Below are 16,838 nucleotides of genomic sequence, written 5' to 3' on the forward strand. Positions count from 1 at the left end.
CTTCTTTATCAAGCACCTTGAGTTAATCCCAGCTATAACATTCAGTATGAGTCTATTAGATTTACCTACACCTGCCGCGCTTGTGGACTATAGCAGACTACTTAGTATATTAAAACACAAGTTGATCAGAACACCATCATTATTAAAAGAATAGAAAGATGTTTTATAACGTAAAAGCATGTCATCCATCAACGTTGGTGTACCTTGTTCTTGACGATCCCAGATAAAAACCTTATATAATAAATACAGAGTTCACCAAAGGCCCAAAGCAATAAAAGGCAAGGGCAAAATAATAACTCTGAAAGAAAAGAAGAAGAAAAAGATAGAAAGAGCGAGAGATGAAGAAGAATAGGAAGGTAAACTGCAGATAAGGACCATGTGAAAGACAAAGAAAGTAGAAACACAGGAAATGTCACCTTATCTGGAGAAGAGGACGGGTGAGTGGACCTTGGACCATGGTCCAACCTGTCAGGCCCTCTGTATAGGGTATCCAAAATCCATGTGACCAACCAAAGCTTGCTCTTCTAAAGTACATTTCAGCAATCATCTGCATTCAAATCCAATAACCCGTTTGGACATAAGAAAATTTTCATTTTTTTCTAAAATTTTTCATTTTTTTCCGAAATCAGTGTTGGCCATAAATTTTTAAATTTTCACTTAGAAGATGAATTTTGGGATTTTTCAAAAATTTGAAAAACTCTAAAAAACTGTTTTTCAAAATTCACTCAGATCACTCACAAAATTTCAAAAACAACCCAAAATTATATTCATGTCCAAACACAACTCTAGTTTTCAAATACCATTTTCACTTGAAATTTTTTTCACTTTTTTCCGGAATTTTATAATTCTTATGTCCAAACGCCCACTAAAACTCTGTATATCGCTCTCTCCGTTCCAATTTATGTGACACTTTGTGCTTTTCGAAAGTCAATTTTTGACTAATTTTCGAAGCTAAATTAAATTTAAAATTTAAATTTAAATATTCAAAAATTATATAAAAAATACTATAAGTTGCAATACTTTTCATGTCAATATGATGAAAATTTACAATTTAAAATGTTGTTCAAAGTTCACATAGCCTGAATCTCGAGCAGCAAAAAGTATCATAAACTGGGACGGAAGGAGTATTATTAACACTAGTATTCCCCCTTCCTTTTTTCTGGGACCCGTATGGGGACCCGTTAATACCATTTCTCAAATGGGGCTTGAGCTTGGCTTCCTTTTCTTGCCCAAGAATTTGATATTTATGTACGGCCATGGACAATCCATCCCATGCATGCACAAAGAATGCAAAAAAGGGATTTAGGCCTCTCTCTCTCTGCTGCTTCCTGTCACACATGCTCCTTTTGGCTGTTGCAGCACAGCAAGAGCATATGATTTAGGCCGCGATAACATGCTCATGTGAGTATGTTTCGCCCATTTCTCTCATACCCTTCTCAATGAGCATTTTCTAATGAGCAGAAATAGTGTTCTGTATCGCAGTTAAATCAACAGGTACTTTTTTTTTTCCTCCTACGGAGGGAATGAGAGAGGGAGTGAGGGAAAAATATAAGATTGTTCAGCCACAGCGAATAGAAGTGAATCCAATGCCTCGATTTCAGAATCTAATGTAGACACACATGATCTATTACAAGAATAACAATTAAGAACAGTCGTGTAATGGAGGATGGGTTAAAGAATGAATGAAATTAGAGTACACTAGACTAAGCTCCCCTACCAAAACTTCAATCGAATACCACAAACATGTGCAACTGCTGCAGCAATAGATAAAATGTATGCATATCCAACCAAGATAGCAAGTGCAGTGAATGGTGAGACAAAGAGGGTATCAATGGACAGGTTAACCAATCCAGTTAGCACGTTAGCCTGCATGATCGAATGATGATTTTGTGACTGATCATCCAGAGATCAAAGGATGGACAGAAAGCATTATAGAACGATGATGTCAGCAATAAATTTTTCTCACCAGAAGAAAAGAGCCCAGTAAGTTTCGGTCAAAAACTTCTATCAACGCAGAAACTTTATATCCAGGTACATAATCAGCTAGAGTTAAAACTGCAAAAACCTGAAAAAGAGAAACGATGAGCCATGCCTAAATCAAAAAAGAAATGAAACATTATCCGGAATCATGCCAGCAGATGGCGTTATGAAATTATGCATCATTGCAGAGAAATTTGCTCAAGTAATCCAGAAGTTCTTCCCAAGAAAGCATGAAAATTAATTAAAGTCTTCCCCCTATCCAGAAGTCCGATGCTGTTCCCTTACCGAAAGTGAAGTGAATCTACTTTTGACCAAACTTTTTGGAAATGCATTCGCAACATTTCGAAAAATTAAGCAACACTTAGTTTGTATAAGTGTATATTAAGTTCAATCTTAGAAGAAAAGTTATAAGCGTCCTACTTCACTCAAGAATGTTGTCAATCTACCACAAAAAGTGAAATAGAATTAGCATTTCCGAACAGACAAGACGTAACCATCTATCCTCCGGTCCTGAGCTCAGACGTCCATTTTGTCGTATTACTCAAAAGATGTCCTTTCACTAAACTGCACAAATGACCCCAAACTAATTAACTTGTTGGAGAAATTTAGAGTTTAGTCTTCCTTACAAGTCACATTTGGTCCATGAAACTCTTTGTGCTTCATAGTTATTATTTTTACAGAGCTCAAAGCTACTTTTGTTTCTCTATCTCTTATTATCTCTTGGATTTCCACTTTCAATTAACTTATCAAGTTCTGAAATAAGTGATGAGTGATCAATTAATCAATAATCCTTCAATTCCATACTCTTTGGGGGTCAAACATATGATCTATATCCATTTTGATCAGCTAAATGAATCCTTTAAATCCACTCCTCTATTTGTATCCATTTCATTCCGATACTGGTACATACAACAACAACAAACCCAGTGAATCCCGCAGGGTAAAGTGTACGCAGACCTTACCCCTACCTTATGACGGTAGAGAGGTTATTTCCGAAAGACCCCCGGCTCTACTGGTACATAGTTGTCTTTAAAGCAATTAAGAATTCTCTAAAACAAGAGGCTCTCTAAATCCTACACTTATTTCGACACTGACATACAAGTTTCTAACCAAAATATAAATATTCCTGACAAGCAACAGATGTAATGTAATTGTAAAAACAACAATTAGACCAAATTCCAATCAGGTGGTACAGTCTATATGGATCCTTTACTTCCATTATCTTCTGTCTTTACCTAAATATGCACTGATTTCGACACATCCTGTGTTTTTTTAGGACAACTTCCTTTCATGTGATTCTATGTCTAGGTTATACTCTTTTAGCACCTTCAATCAGTCCACACCTACAAACCAACTTATTTGAGGTACATAGAACATGATCAAACCATCTATAAACGACATTCTTTCAATTTTCCTTTATGTGCTACTTGCACCCTCTATCGGATATAATCGTTTTGAATTCAACGACGTATCCATATTAACTTGTGCATTTCTAGGACATTCATCTTGTGGACATATTGTATCCCTGAGACACTACACCTACTCGTGTATAACGTTGGTCCCACAACCAATGTGTAGAATTTGCTATCACTTTGTTAGGTATCGGGTTCAAGGAAGATCTTTTGTGTAAACCAGGGTTAACGGAAATCTCTTTGCATCTCTTCCCACTGTTCTCATACTTGTAACTGCTCTTTCGTACATATCTCTAATACCACTTATATTTGATATGGATCCTTTGCAAAGGACTTTCATCGCACTCTGTCATATGATTTCCGTAGTTCACTGCATCTCATGTAGATATCTTTCTTCCTCTAAAACTTTCTATCAATCTTCGCTGTTATCAAACTACCAAGAATTAACTCACTCAGTCACGCTTAATGTCCCTAAATCCATGCTCCATCACTCTTTTCGCAAAGTTCTACTGTATAAATCGTATCTTTATCTCCTTTGTTCTCATATATTGGAACCAATCTACTCTTTCTCCACTCATTTTGCATCTTTCTTTTCTTAATATATAGCATTGAATTGCTTGGTTAGCCATCACTTTAACTTCACCAAGGCACTTCAAAACCTCTATAAGTATACCAATTGGATCACAAACTTTTCTACCCTTAAATACTCCATGATATACTTTACTTCAACATAAGTTATCTATGAATTTAGCTAAGCTTTCTATCTGTCACACGTGCATGAAGATCAATTAAGTCATCCGTACAATTTGTATTGAGCATTTGATCGAGATAACCTCTCCATCTAGTCTCACTATCTCCGATCAAAACTTGTTGGAAATCATTCTTAATACACTTGGTCCAAGTTTTTCCCCACTTTGTACTTTATCGTGGCATAAATGATGAGAGAAGGCATCAGAAAACCTATGAATTCTAAGAGACAAAACTCCATCATCCAATAAGAGTCACATGTATGTGTGCAAGCACAAACTCCATTCACATGTCTACAACTGGAAACAACTCCTTACTACACCTTGGAACATAAAACATTGCGTAGATGAATGAGTAGCTACAACAATTAAGCAAACAAAATCTGCATACACAACTTTGAACCGTAGTGGTCAGCAGGCTGGATCGTGCTTTGGAAACACATCTGGCAGGTGAAAATACCATACAAAGTTGAATGTTTTGTTTGGCTGGTTGTGAAGAATACTCGTCTAACACAAGAGAATTTGAAGAGAAGGGGAATGCGGCTTTGCTCTAGATGCTACTTATGTGGAAGGGAAGCTGAGAGCAATAGCCATCTTTTTTTGCATTGTCGGATCACAGATCAACTATGGCAAATCTTTTTGAATATAAAAGGGTTGAAATGGATCATGCCTAAATCAACTGGAAAGCTCCTGGCTTGCTGGAATGATTGTGAAGTAGTGGTCAGACAAAAGAAATGGTGGAGTGCTGTTCCGGCTTGTGTTTGGTGGACCATCTGGAAAGGAAAGAAACTCAAGATTTTTTGAAGATATAGGCAACAATATCTAGAAGATTAAGCTGAATTGTTTGTTTTTATTTCACTTTTGGTGTAAAGAGGAATTGGTCGAACTAGTAGAACCACTGTTAAACATCTTAGAGTTCTTGGAAGATGAACTAGGGAACTTTCTGTGCTCATTTTGCGAAATTGTAAATAAGGCTCTTAGTACTGCCTTTGTGCAAATGGAGTAAAATTTGTTACCTTTCTCAAAACAAAACAAAAAATGAAGCAAACAAAAGGAGCCACAGGGAAGAGAGCGTTCCACATTCTAACTATGAAAAAGAAACTTCAATAGCATCTAAGTAGATACAATAAAGAATTAAGTGATATTTATTGGTGTCAAAGAAACAGACTTGAAGGATGAGAGCAACAAATGGCCAAGAACATTCTTGAAACACACTGCAGAAGGAAAGTCCAGAGACATTTAGTAACAGAGTCAATTTATATGAATCTTACCTGAAGGTTCATAGCCAATACTACAGTAACATATGCCAGGTTGCACTGTTAAAAGAGTATTAGTCATCTTGCCATAAAATTACACTGAAAACTAAGACATTTTTTACTGAAAACAAAAAGAGGAAAACTCCCAGAGCAATACAACACTACCATTCTGCGAGAAACCCTCTCAACGTGCATGTCTAGAAAAACTGTCAACAACCTGCAACATGAAGAGGAAGCAACAAGCTTAGAAATAGCAGCAATTATATATCAAGGCAGCAAACATTCAGAGAAGCAGACAAAAAAATACTCCATAGAGGAAGCTCAAACCAGAGTAGAAGACAAAGAATCCAGACTCTAATCCTTGCCCAGTCGTTTGTTCTCAACACAGCATCTCCAGGTTTTCCAAAGAAAAGATAGCTGCCTAGTTGGACGCAAACAAGGTATAACCCCCAATAACCTGATATCAAAAGAAATAATCTTCTAAACCAGAATTTCCAATCATAACGTAAAAAAGCAAGGAAATTAAGACAGGAAATGCTGAAAATATTATGGTAACCAGCTTCAACCCAGCTAAAGTCGATACTCATATAATGGATTAAACATCACATTTGGTTGAAGACGACTCATTTCAAACCTGCTTTGAAATGCTTTTCTTGAGCCGAGAATCGATCGAAAATAACCTCTCTACCTCCACAAGGTACGAGTAAGGTCAACATACATACTACCCTCTCCAGACCCCACTTGTAGGAATACTGGAAATACACTGGGTATATTGTTGTTATTTGATTAAAGAACTCGCGAAGATGTGTAACGAAATAGAAATAGCTAATGTAATGCTTCGTTAACCATGTTTTCTGCCTTGAAAAGAAAAGTCATGGTCAGAGTTTTGACATCCTCTAGGAAAGGGTTCCCAAATAAACAGTTCTTACCTTCTGATGGACATTTGGGAAAGAAATTCAACGCACGGCACAGGAATAAAAATTTAACCAAAAAAGAATCAGAAAAGAAATATTTTTCTTCGGAGTGGCAAGTGTGTGTGTGTGTGTGTGTTGATCTGGATGTTCATTTGTCTCAAAATCTACAAACTTACCTGACACCTTTGTATTCGACCATAGGAAACAGTTAACATGTGTGCTAGATTCAACAAAGGAAGAACCATAAAAGAAAATGAATCCTCAGTTCTTACAACAATAAAGTTACATTACATGGACCAACTTGCAAGATGTGAATATGTGATTACTGCAATATTTACAGTAATATCCAGAACGTACTGAATTTACCTCTAGCTTAACTTTTTTTATTCTTTTGATTTATAAGCATTTGGAAACAAAATGTTCATAATTTTTTCTACATTTAGGTATCTTTTCTTCAGTTCTCTCGGCCCACATCTCAAAATTCACCTAAATAAGTCCACACATTATTCACATAATAATTCCGCTCAAATAAATTAGCATTAGGAAGCAGTTTTACACGTGTATGCTTACACTGACCAAAGAAAAACCCAAAAACTAAATAAAATCCCCAGTTCTTGCCAGAATAAAGTTACAATTTGTGAATCGCCTTAGTCGGAATAGTACCATGTTAGGAACTTATCATGGTTAATTATATTGTGAAGTTTAGTTTGTTTTACAAGCATTGCGACCTAGATCTTTAAAAAAAAAGAGACATATTGGTACCGTTTCTTAACGCCACCTATGTGAGCTAGTCTCAAGTCTAGATAAAGGTGGAAATTGGAATTTGTGATTCCAAGTTAAAACTTAAAGGGGCAACCAGCCAGTCTTCTCCAAAGCATTTCCAGATAGACACAAAGAGACCATAAAACTCAACAAGAGAGTAAGCAAACGCATGGCGGGCGAGAGAGGGAGGGAGGGAGGGAGAGAGAGAGAGAGAGATTTATTTTATGTTTTTATGAAGATTTTACTTCACAATAATACTTACCAAAAATGCTAAAAATTCCTTCTTTGTTTTGGCTGATGATGTCAGGTCCTCTTTCGCTTGAAAGAAGATATTCATTTAGCCCAAGCAACAAGAAGACCTCATATCCTAAAACGACAAAGAACGTTATAGGCTTACAAAGCATAGGTACCCAAAATTTTCAGATGGGCCGAGATTGAAACAATACCTAATAGAATAAACCAGCCCAGAATTCCACAATTACTTGGCGAAAGATTAACCATCGATGTCAAAATTGCCACGGCAGCAAGAGTGAAAAAGAAATTCCAGTGCACACCATATTCACCAACGTGAACCTATGATGAGGAAGGGAGTGACTTCTAACAGCTATAATACATAGAAAGTGATATAGACTGAAGAAATGCCTACCAAATGCAGATGAAGAAAGGAACATAGTAACTTTGCAGGTAAATTTCATGAGAAGCATCTGTAACCATTAGTACAGACATATGATGCATTTAATTCAACATACAAACAGAATCATACATAGGTAAGTAGTACGTCAGAGAGAAAGTTCAAAACTACAAGACTAGAAGCTTATGGACCCTTCTAAAATTACCATTTTGACAGAACAATATGATGAGAAAAGTTTATGATGATCGTTGTAGCCAAATACAGGAAAATAAGAATATCTTGTGAAATAGAACTGTAAAGCATTAAACCAAAGGTCTCGTTTCTATGAGATGATAGTGGATTTTAATTTTGACATGACTATTGTTCTGGCTTCCCTATTCGATGGAAGGGACTACACCATGCAAGTAAAACATTGGGCAATCCTGTCGCCAATTTGGCAGTACACTAATTAATAAAGTGACATGTCATTTTGAGAACATAATGTGCAAAAACAAAAGAATAAAAAAAATAAAAAATAAAAACTAGGATTATTACTAGTCATTTAGCATGCTATTCACATTGCAAAGGATGACGACAACCAAAGGAAGGGGACCACTAGTAAACAACATAAGTTCAAAGTTGAGATATATTTGACCATAATCAGAAATACAGACAACAGATCAGTAAACCAAAAGTTCATGATTGAGACGAACTATCATGAAACATTCTCGAAAGCTTCTTTGTAATTTCGTGCATGTATCATATAGGGTGGGGTTGGATACACTTTACATTCAAGTTATTAACTCACCATTACCACAGGCTGAAATGGACCAACAAAAAGGAATTAGGATTCCGTTTACCTGATAATCCACAGTTGATGTGAAAAAGATTCGAGCAAAGCCCAGAACTATAAGTGGACAAGTTGAAGAAATTGCATTTCTCAAATTCCTGGAAAATATAAGAGATTATTAAGAAACTGCCAGATTTCTTTATTAAAGGAGAAAAAGAAGAGAATCAAATAGATACTACAGACCAGAAATTAAATAACAGTTCTAAACTTCTGAATGAAACAACATGATCTGATTGTACTTCCATTACTTATATCAGAGGAATAAAAGTAATGGAACAGAAATTCTCACATTCATAATGAAGAAACATGATCTGAATGCATGTTTCAATATGAACGCACAGGTACAGGGGAATCAGTTATGTACTGTAACATGGTTTCCCGGAAAAATATTATTTCTTGATGAATCAAGAGAACATATAAAGCATCAAAGGTGACTAGTTGAAAGATATGTTAAGCACCCCAAAGAATCAAATGAATCAAATAGGATAATCAATTGGAATTTCATGGAACAAAAAGATCTAAGAAAAAACACGACAGCAGTGTACCTAATACAGGGGAATCTGTAGCATACTGTTTCCAGAGCTCGATAAAAAGAAATTAATATTTTTGAATATTTTGTAGGGCAAAAACATGTGCCATTTTTGTCGGCGCTGCTAAGTGAAACCTACTGAAGAACTCCAATACATGATTTCAAACCCCGTAGGCCTCACTCAAACTTATTAGACTCAAACAGAAGATGCAACAAATTAAAGGGAAATGCGTAGTAGTGAAGAATTAAATGCTGTTGAACAGTATACTTTCAACATCCTTTAGAAATAAAACCCCTTGATAGAAGCTTGGACATAGCAGACAATTAGCAAACTTAGATACATATATGTCACTGTGCAATTCTAAACATATAACGCAGCACTAATCTGAAATTATTACAAGAATGAGCCTTCATGTCGTGCTATAATTCCATATATTTTGACGTTATTTACCCTACTTGCTTATTGTTTGGATGCTAATTTGTGCGACAATTGCGCTTAATAGAGCTTATTTCACGTGTAGGAATGCTTGGACATGAATTGGAGAAAAGTTGCACGGAATGGTACCTCAGAGCTAAAAAATGGAGCAATAAAAGAAGAAGTGCAAGGCAACGAAACAACAGTGCCATAGACAGTGCAAGGCATTGTCCAGGGCACTGTCATTGGCACCCCAGACAGTGCCTTGAGCCGAAACAATGGCGCCATAGACAATGCCTCGCGCCGACAATGCCATCCGAGCAAATTTTAATTCCTCATTAGTTTTGGACATGTAGAATTCGGCTCCTACCCAATAAATACCCCTTAAAGTTAGTTTTTTGAGGGAGAAACATCATTAGAGAGGGAATTGACCTAAGGAGGCAAGAACACACAAGGAGCAAGGCGAAAAATTCTTCTACGAGTTTTTCACTTTCTTCTTCCTATTTTCATTATTGGTTATGAATTCTAGTATTGTAGTTTTGCATACTATTTTGAATAGCTAATTTGTTATCTAGGGTTTTGATGAAACCTTTGGTAGGATGAATTCTTGATACGTTTTGATATAATTGAGCCTTTGAATTTTTCTATTTGTTCAACTATGTACTTATTTTAGTTAATTGAAGAGCTATCAATTAACGGTGCCTATTTATTATGTATTGCTTGAAAAAGAGTACATAGGTAGGTGGTTGTTGAACAACGTCATTCCTAACGTATATGAGAGATCAATACGGCGGGTTTAAAAGTAGGATTAGAGGTAACGAAGTTTTGACGTGATCATAGTGAGCGGTGAAAAAGTGCGAGCTAGCGTAATTCGAGAGAATATGACTAGTGTCTAGTACATTGTTGTAGTTGCTCGAGAGAGAATTACGATAAGTCGAGTGCTCATGATCAGTAGAGAATACTTAGGCGAAATTATAGAAGGCATAGAGGGAAGGATTTCGACAATTGGGGAAATCATTACTCTAGACCTCCTTAATCTTTTCTCCAACCCGTAGTATCTTTAGTTGTTAATCTACTACTTTAATTTGTTAGTTAATTAGATATAAGAATCTTAATATTTATAATTTAGGAATTGTTCGAGCTTGTCTTCTTAGTGATAGTCAACAGTTGTAGCTAAACCTTAGTTCTCTGTGGGATTCGACTCCGAACTTTTAGACCGGATTATATTTGCTGCGACCGCTTATCCTTTTTAGGACTAGAGTTGGACGTGATCAAATTTTGGCGCCGTTGCCGGGGAACTAACGGTGTAGTTGTAGCTGTATATATTGCTAGGTTTCAAGTTTGAACTTTCATTTTGTTTTGTTTTGTTTTATTTTTTTTTTTTTTATTTTATTCTAACTATTGATTTGAGAAATATGACATCTTGGAATTATGGGAATTTAGGTGTAGAAAATTCTACTATTGATCCTCATACATATTGTGAAGGAAACCACCCGTGTCAAAATTATTAAAATATTTCCGAGAGCGAGTTATGTGCACCAACTCAATCTTATTTGTGGAATGTGTGTGATGGTAAAAATGGTCACTTTCATGGTTGTGCTTATATTTCTTATCCTCCCCCAACCCCTTACTATGATGGTTCTACTTTTTCTTGTAAAGTTAATAGGAACAAAGAACCTGGGGATGCGGACCTGAAAGAGATCAAGGATATGTTAAAGTGCCTTCTGGAATAAAATAATGAGAAACAACTGCAGATAGAAAGGCAAGAGGCAACTATTTGCAACTTGGAGGCTCAGGTGAGTCAACTGGTTGAAGCTTTTAATGCTCAGCAAGCCAATTTTGGGGATAACAGCCAAGAAAAGCGTGAATTTGAGGTGCTAATTGAGGAGGTCAGAGTAGAACATCAATAACCTAGCCAACTACAATTTGAGGATGTCAATGTTGAAGAAGTGAGACTAGAGTCAGCCAAGGACATTGAGGATTTAAATTTTGTTGACTCTAGTATCATTGATGTTGAGATGGTGAAAGTCCTGAAGTTCATGTGTTTGAGCACATTGGTCCTCACTCCAAACATTTTTCCACATTTTGCTTGGATGATGATATGGAAATAGAGTCATCCGAGCCGATTGAGGAGTCAAGGAATGAGGAACAAGGTGCCTACATTCTGGAATTTTTCTTGTCAGAAAGACAGGACTACATACCTCATCTAAAAGCCAAGAAGTGTAGAATAGTACAATGGTTGCTTGGGCCAATTAGATTTGTTCCACTACCCCTGGAGCATAACCGAAAACTTGAAGCCAAATTGGGGGTTCAATTCATAAGCTCGAGGTGGAGGCAGAAAGTGGTTCATGTCGTGCCGCGACGTTAAATCAGGCGCTTGTTGGGAGGTAACCCAACTTTACTGCTTTCTTTTATTTTTAGTTTTTTTTAATTATTTTCTTATTGTATTATTTTTATAGTGTCGTTTTTGATTTTTTAGAAGCATGGGAAGCATAGCTATTGGAAGGATGCAACATCAAGCCATATGGTTAGAACTAAGTGTGGGGTGCCCGCACAAAAGAAAATATCCGGGAGAAGTCTGAGTACCCCATGAGCTGCTAATGCTTCGGCCTTTGGCCTACCAGGAAGTTTCTTTTACCCTCTTATTATTTATGTTGTACATTGGGGACAATATATAATTTTAAGTGTGAGGTGAAGAGATTGTCTGGGTGACTTTCTGTGCTATTTTAGTTGTGTTAGTTTAATAGATAATTTTTTTTTTGGAAAACAAAATTGAATTTTTTCTAACGATGGATTTCCTAAACAATTTTCTTGAGGGATTTAAGTCTAAACAAAATATACAAAAGAAATTAGAAAATAGGAAAATACAAAAACATGTCTTTTTTTTATTTTCCTTAGATAGTAATAATCCTCCGTGGTTTTTCTTCGTGCCTCGGTTCTTTTCCATGAGATGTAACTTGAACTGGGTAGTAGATTTAGTTTTTTTTAGTTTTTACTTTTAGAGTAGTATGTAGGAAATAAAGGAGAAGAACTGATGTGATTTGTACCTTTTGACTTGTTTGATGGGTTGCATACTTAGGTTTTGGCATGTGTTTCACCTTCCTTTAGTTTTAAATATATGATGATGCCTTGGTAAAAATGAATAACATGTGGTATAACTCCTATGTCTCGGTTGCTTGACTTGTGTTCACTTTGTGCTTTATGCTTAAAATACCTCTTGGCTTTGTGAATACTTGTTTGATTAAGAGTCCGAATGAAACCGTCCTTAGTGAGTCATGTGCCATGTGTGAAGTGAGTTCTTTGTATAGTCCATGTTATTGCTGTTAGTTTACAGCATGTATATAGTATAGTATTGTCCCACATTGGTAGAAGAATAGTATGTCCTTGTATAGTATAGCTATAAATAAGGACCTCTTGTATTGTATTGTTCATCTAATATCAATAACATATTTTCTCCCGTGCCTTCTCACATGGTATCAGAGCAATTGTGAGAGACTTATCGCTGTGCATAAATTCCAGCGATTCCGGGAAAGAGAAATCGGTACTTTTTTAAGGCTGTTTTCTATCTGCTTCATTTCTGTCAGTATTGTGCAAAATCCAACACTACCACAAGAGTCGTAACTGTCCGGCGACCAAACCCCAGTGAAAAACTCCGGCAGCAGCCTCCTCACGCGCCACCAAAAGCTCACGCGCGTGAGCTCACGCGCCGGCGCGTACGACCACTTCCGGCCATTTTTTGAAAATCTTCCTTCAGAACAGTTGAGTCGCCTAGTAATTCCGATCCTACCCCTACTATTTTCATTTCATTCCGACAACTTTGAGTTTTTTCCGACAGCTACAACACTATTCTGACAGCTACAGTAGATTCCGGCAGCTACAGTATTTCAGTATTCTGTTTTTGTGTTTCCGTACACTATTTCAGTGGATTACAGTTGATTCTTTCTCCTATTTGGTAATAATTTGCAACAATGTCTTTGGGATTTGATGCTTTTGGGTCTAGAAACATGAGTTCTGGAAGCTCTAGTGCTATTATTACCTCGGAACCTTTAATGGGAGGTTCAAACTACTTAGCTTGGGCTTCATCTGTCGAGTTATGGTGTAGAGGTCAAGGTGTTCAAGATCATCTAATCAAACAGTCTAGCGATGGAGATGAAAAGGCAATAGCACTTTGGGCAAAAATCGATGCTCAGTTATGTAGCATCTTGTGGCGATCTATTGATTCCAAGTTGATGCCCTTGTTTCGTCCATTCCAGACATGTTATTTGGTTTGGGCAAAGGCACGCACCTTATACACTAATGACATATCTCGCTTCTATGATGTGATATCACGGATGACAAACTTAAAGAAGCAGGAATTGGATATGTCTACTTACTTGGGTCAAGTACAGGCAGTTATGGAGGAATTTGAGAAGTTGATGCCAGTTTCTGCTAGTGTAGAAAAACAACAAGAGCAACGACAGAAGATGTTTCTCGTTCTTACTCTCGCTGGACTTCCTAATGATCTTGATTCAGTACGCGACCAGATTTTGGCTAGTCCGTCTGTCCCGACAGTTGATGAATTATTCTCTCGATTACTCCGCCTTGCTGCAGCACCAAGTCCACCAGTGATCTCATCACAGATACTTGATTCCTCTGTTCTTGCATCCCAGACAATGGATGCTTGGGCATCTCAAACTATAGAGCATAGACGAGGAGGAGGTCGTTTTGGAAGATCTAGACCTAAGTGTTCTTATTGTCATAAACTTGGACACACTCGTGAAATGTGCTATTCCTTACATGGTCGTCCACCCAAAAATGCTTACATTGCTTAGACCGAGACTCCAGGTAACCAAGGATTTTCTTTATCTAAAGAAGAATATAATGAGCTCCTTCAGTATCGAGCAAGTAAGCAGACATCTCCACAAGTAGCCTCAGTTGCTCAGACTGATACTTCTGTTACTGGTAATTCTTTTGCTTGTGTTTCCCAGTCTAGCACTCTTGGCCCATTGGTCATGGACTCAGGCGCTTCTGATCACATCTCTGGTAATATATCACTTTTGTCAAATATTGTATATTCACAGTCTCTTCCCACTGTTACTTTAGCCAATGGATGTCAAACTAAGGCAAAAGGAGTTGGACAAGCTAATCCCTTGTCTTCTATCACCCTAGATTCCGTTCTTTATGTCCCTGGCTGTCCTTTTAGTCTTGCATCTGTTAGTCGTTTGACTCGTGCCCTCCATTGTGGTATATATTTTATTGACGATTCTTTTATTATGCAGGACCGCAGTACGGGACAGACAATTGGTACAGGACGTGAATCAGAAGGCCTTTACTACCTTAACTCACTCAGTCCTTCCACAACATGTCTAGTTACAGATCCTCCAGATCTAATCCACAGACGTTTAGGACATCCGAGTTTATCCAAACTTCAGAAGATGGTGCCTAGTTTATCTAGTTTGTCTACATTAGATTGTGAGTCGTGTCAACTTGGGAAACATACCCGAGCCTCCTTTTCGCGTAGTGTTGAGAGTCATGCAGAGTCTGTCTTCTCCTTAGTTCATTCTGATATATGGGGTCCTAGTAGAGTCAGTTCATCCTTGGGATTTTGTTATTTTGTCAGTTTCATTGATGATTATTCAAGATGTACTTGGCTTTTCTTAATGAAAGATCGTTCTGAGTTATTTTCTATATTCCAGAGTTTCTGTGCTGAAATCAAAAACCAATTTGGTGTTTCTATTCGCATTTTTCGCAGTGATAATGCCTTAGAATATTTATCTTCTCAATTTCAGCAGTTTATGACTTCTCAAGGAATTATTCATCAGACATCTTGTCCTTATACCCCTCAGCAAAATGGGGTTGCTGAGAGAAAGAATAGGCACCTTATTGAGACTGCTCGCACACTTCTAATTGAATCTCGTGTTCCGTTGCGTTTTTGGGGCGATGCAGTTCTCACAACTTGTTATTTGATTAATCGGATGCCTTCATCTCCCATCAAGAATCAGATTCCGCATTCAATATTGTTTCCCCAGTCACCCTTATACTCTCTTCCACCTCGTATTTTTGGGAGCACGTGTTTTGTTCATAGCTTAGCCCCTGGGAAAGATAAGTTAGCTCCTCGTGCTCTCAAGTGTGTTTTCCTTGGTTATTCTCGTGCTCAGAAGGGATATCGTTGTTATTCTCCAGATTTTCGTAGGTACCTTATGTCAGCTGACGTCACATTTTTTGAGTCTAAACCTTTCTTTACCTCTGCTGACCACCATGATATATCTGAGGTCTTACCTATACCGACCTTTGAGAAGTTTACTATAGCTCCTCCTCCACCTTCGACCACAGAGGTTTCATCCGTACCAACCGTTGAGGAGTCTAGTGTTATTCCCCCTAGTTCCCTAGCCACAGGAACACCACTCTTGACTTATCATCGTCGTTTGCGTCTTCCATCAGGCCCAACTGGTTCTCGTCCTGCACCTGACCCTGCTCCTGCTGCGGACCCTACTCCTAGTACACCGATTGCACTTCGGAAAGGTATACGGACCACACTTAACCCTAATCCTCATTATGTCGGTTTGAGCTATCATCGTCTGTCATCTCCCCATTATGCTTTTATATCTTCTTTGTCCTCGGTTTCCATCCCTAAGTCTACAGGTGAAGCGTTGTCTCATCCAGGATGGCGAACAGGCTATGAGTGACGAGATGTCTGCTTTACATACAAGTGGTACTTGGGAGCTTGTTCCTCTTCCCTTAGGTAAATCTACTATTGGTTGTCGTTGGGTTTATGCAGTCAAAGTTGGTCCCGATGGACAGATTGATCGACTTAAGGCCCGTCTTGTTGCCAAAGGATATACTCAGATATTTGGGCTCGATTACAGTGATACCTTCTCTCCCGTGGCTAAAGTGGCTTCAGTCCGCCTTTTTCTATCCATGGCTGCGGTTCGTCATTGGCCCCTCTATCAGCTGCACATTAAAAATGCCTTTCTTTACGGTGATCTTGAGGATGAGGTTTACATGGAGCAACCACCTGGTTTTGTTGCTCAAGGGGAGTCTCGAGGCCTTGTATGTCGCTTGCGTCGGTCACTTTATGGTCTAAACCAGTCTCCTTGAGCCTGGTTTGGTAAGTTCAGCACGGTTATCCGGGAGTTTGGCATGATTCGTAGTGAAGCTGATCACTCTGTGTTTTATCGACACTCTGCTTCAAGTCTCTGTATTTATCTGGTAGTCTATGTTGATGATATTGTTATTACTGGCAATGATCAGGATGGTATTACCAATCTGAAGCAGCATCTCTTCTAGCACTTCCAAACTAAGGATCTAGGCAGATTGAAGTACTTTCTAGGTATTGAGGTTGCCCAGTCTAGCTCAGGTATTGTTATTTCTCAAAGAAAATATGC

At 37.8% G+C, this 16,838-nt stretch overlaps 1 protein-coding gene across 3 annotated transcripts in view; it reads right to left on the reverse strand.

Moving 5' to 3' along the window:
* Positions 1-1,536: 1,536 nt before the first annotated feature.
* The window catches only part of LOC104121290 (uncharacterized protein At4g17910-like), a 40,961-nt gene continuing 25,659 nt past the window's right edge, over positions 1,537-16,838 (reverse strand). For 2 of the 3 annotated variants that reach the window (XM_070182347.1, XM_070182348.1), the window contains 8 exons: positions 8,541-8,628; positions 7,517-7,643; positions 7,333-7,437; positions 5,722-5,851; positions 5,560-5,611; positions 5,410-5,454; positions 1,967-2,065; positions 1,537-1,866 (listed from right to left, as the gene is read on the reverse strand). In XM_070182347.1, coding sequence (XP_070038448.1) covers positions 1,714-1,866; positions 1,967-2,065; positions 5,410-5,454; positions 5,560-5,611; positions 5,722-5,851; positions 7,333-7,437; positions 7,517-7,643; positions 8,541-8,628 — 799 coding nt within the window. In that variant the 3' untranslated portion in view covers positions 1,537-1,713. The remainder of the gene's footprint in view (positions 1,867-1,966; positions 2,066-5,409; positions 5,455-5,559; positions 5,612-5,721; positions 5,852-7,332; positions 7,438-7,516; positions 7,644-8,540; positions 8,629-16,838) is intronic. The other variant, XM_070182349.1, reaches the window with a different exon arrangement.

The sequence above is a fragment of the Nicotiana tomentosiformis genome, chromosome 8 (assembly GCF_000390325.3).
Source record: "Nicotiana tomentosiformis chromosome 8, ASM39032v3, whole genome shotgun sequence".
In the NCBI taxonomy this organism is placed as follows: Eukaryota; Viridiplantae; Streptophyta; class Magnoliopsida; order Solanales; family Solanaceae; genus Nicotiana; species Nicotiana tomentosiformis.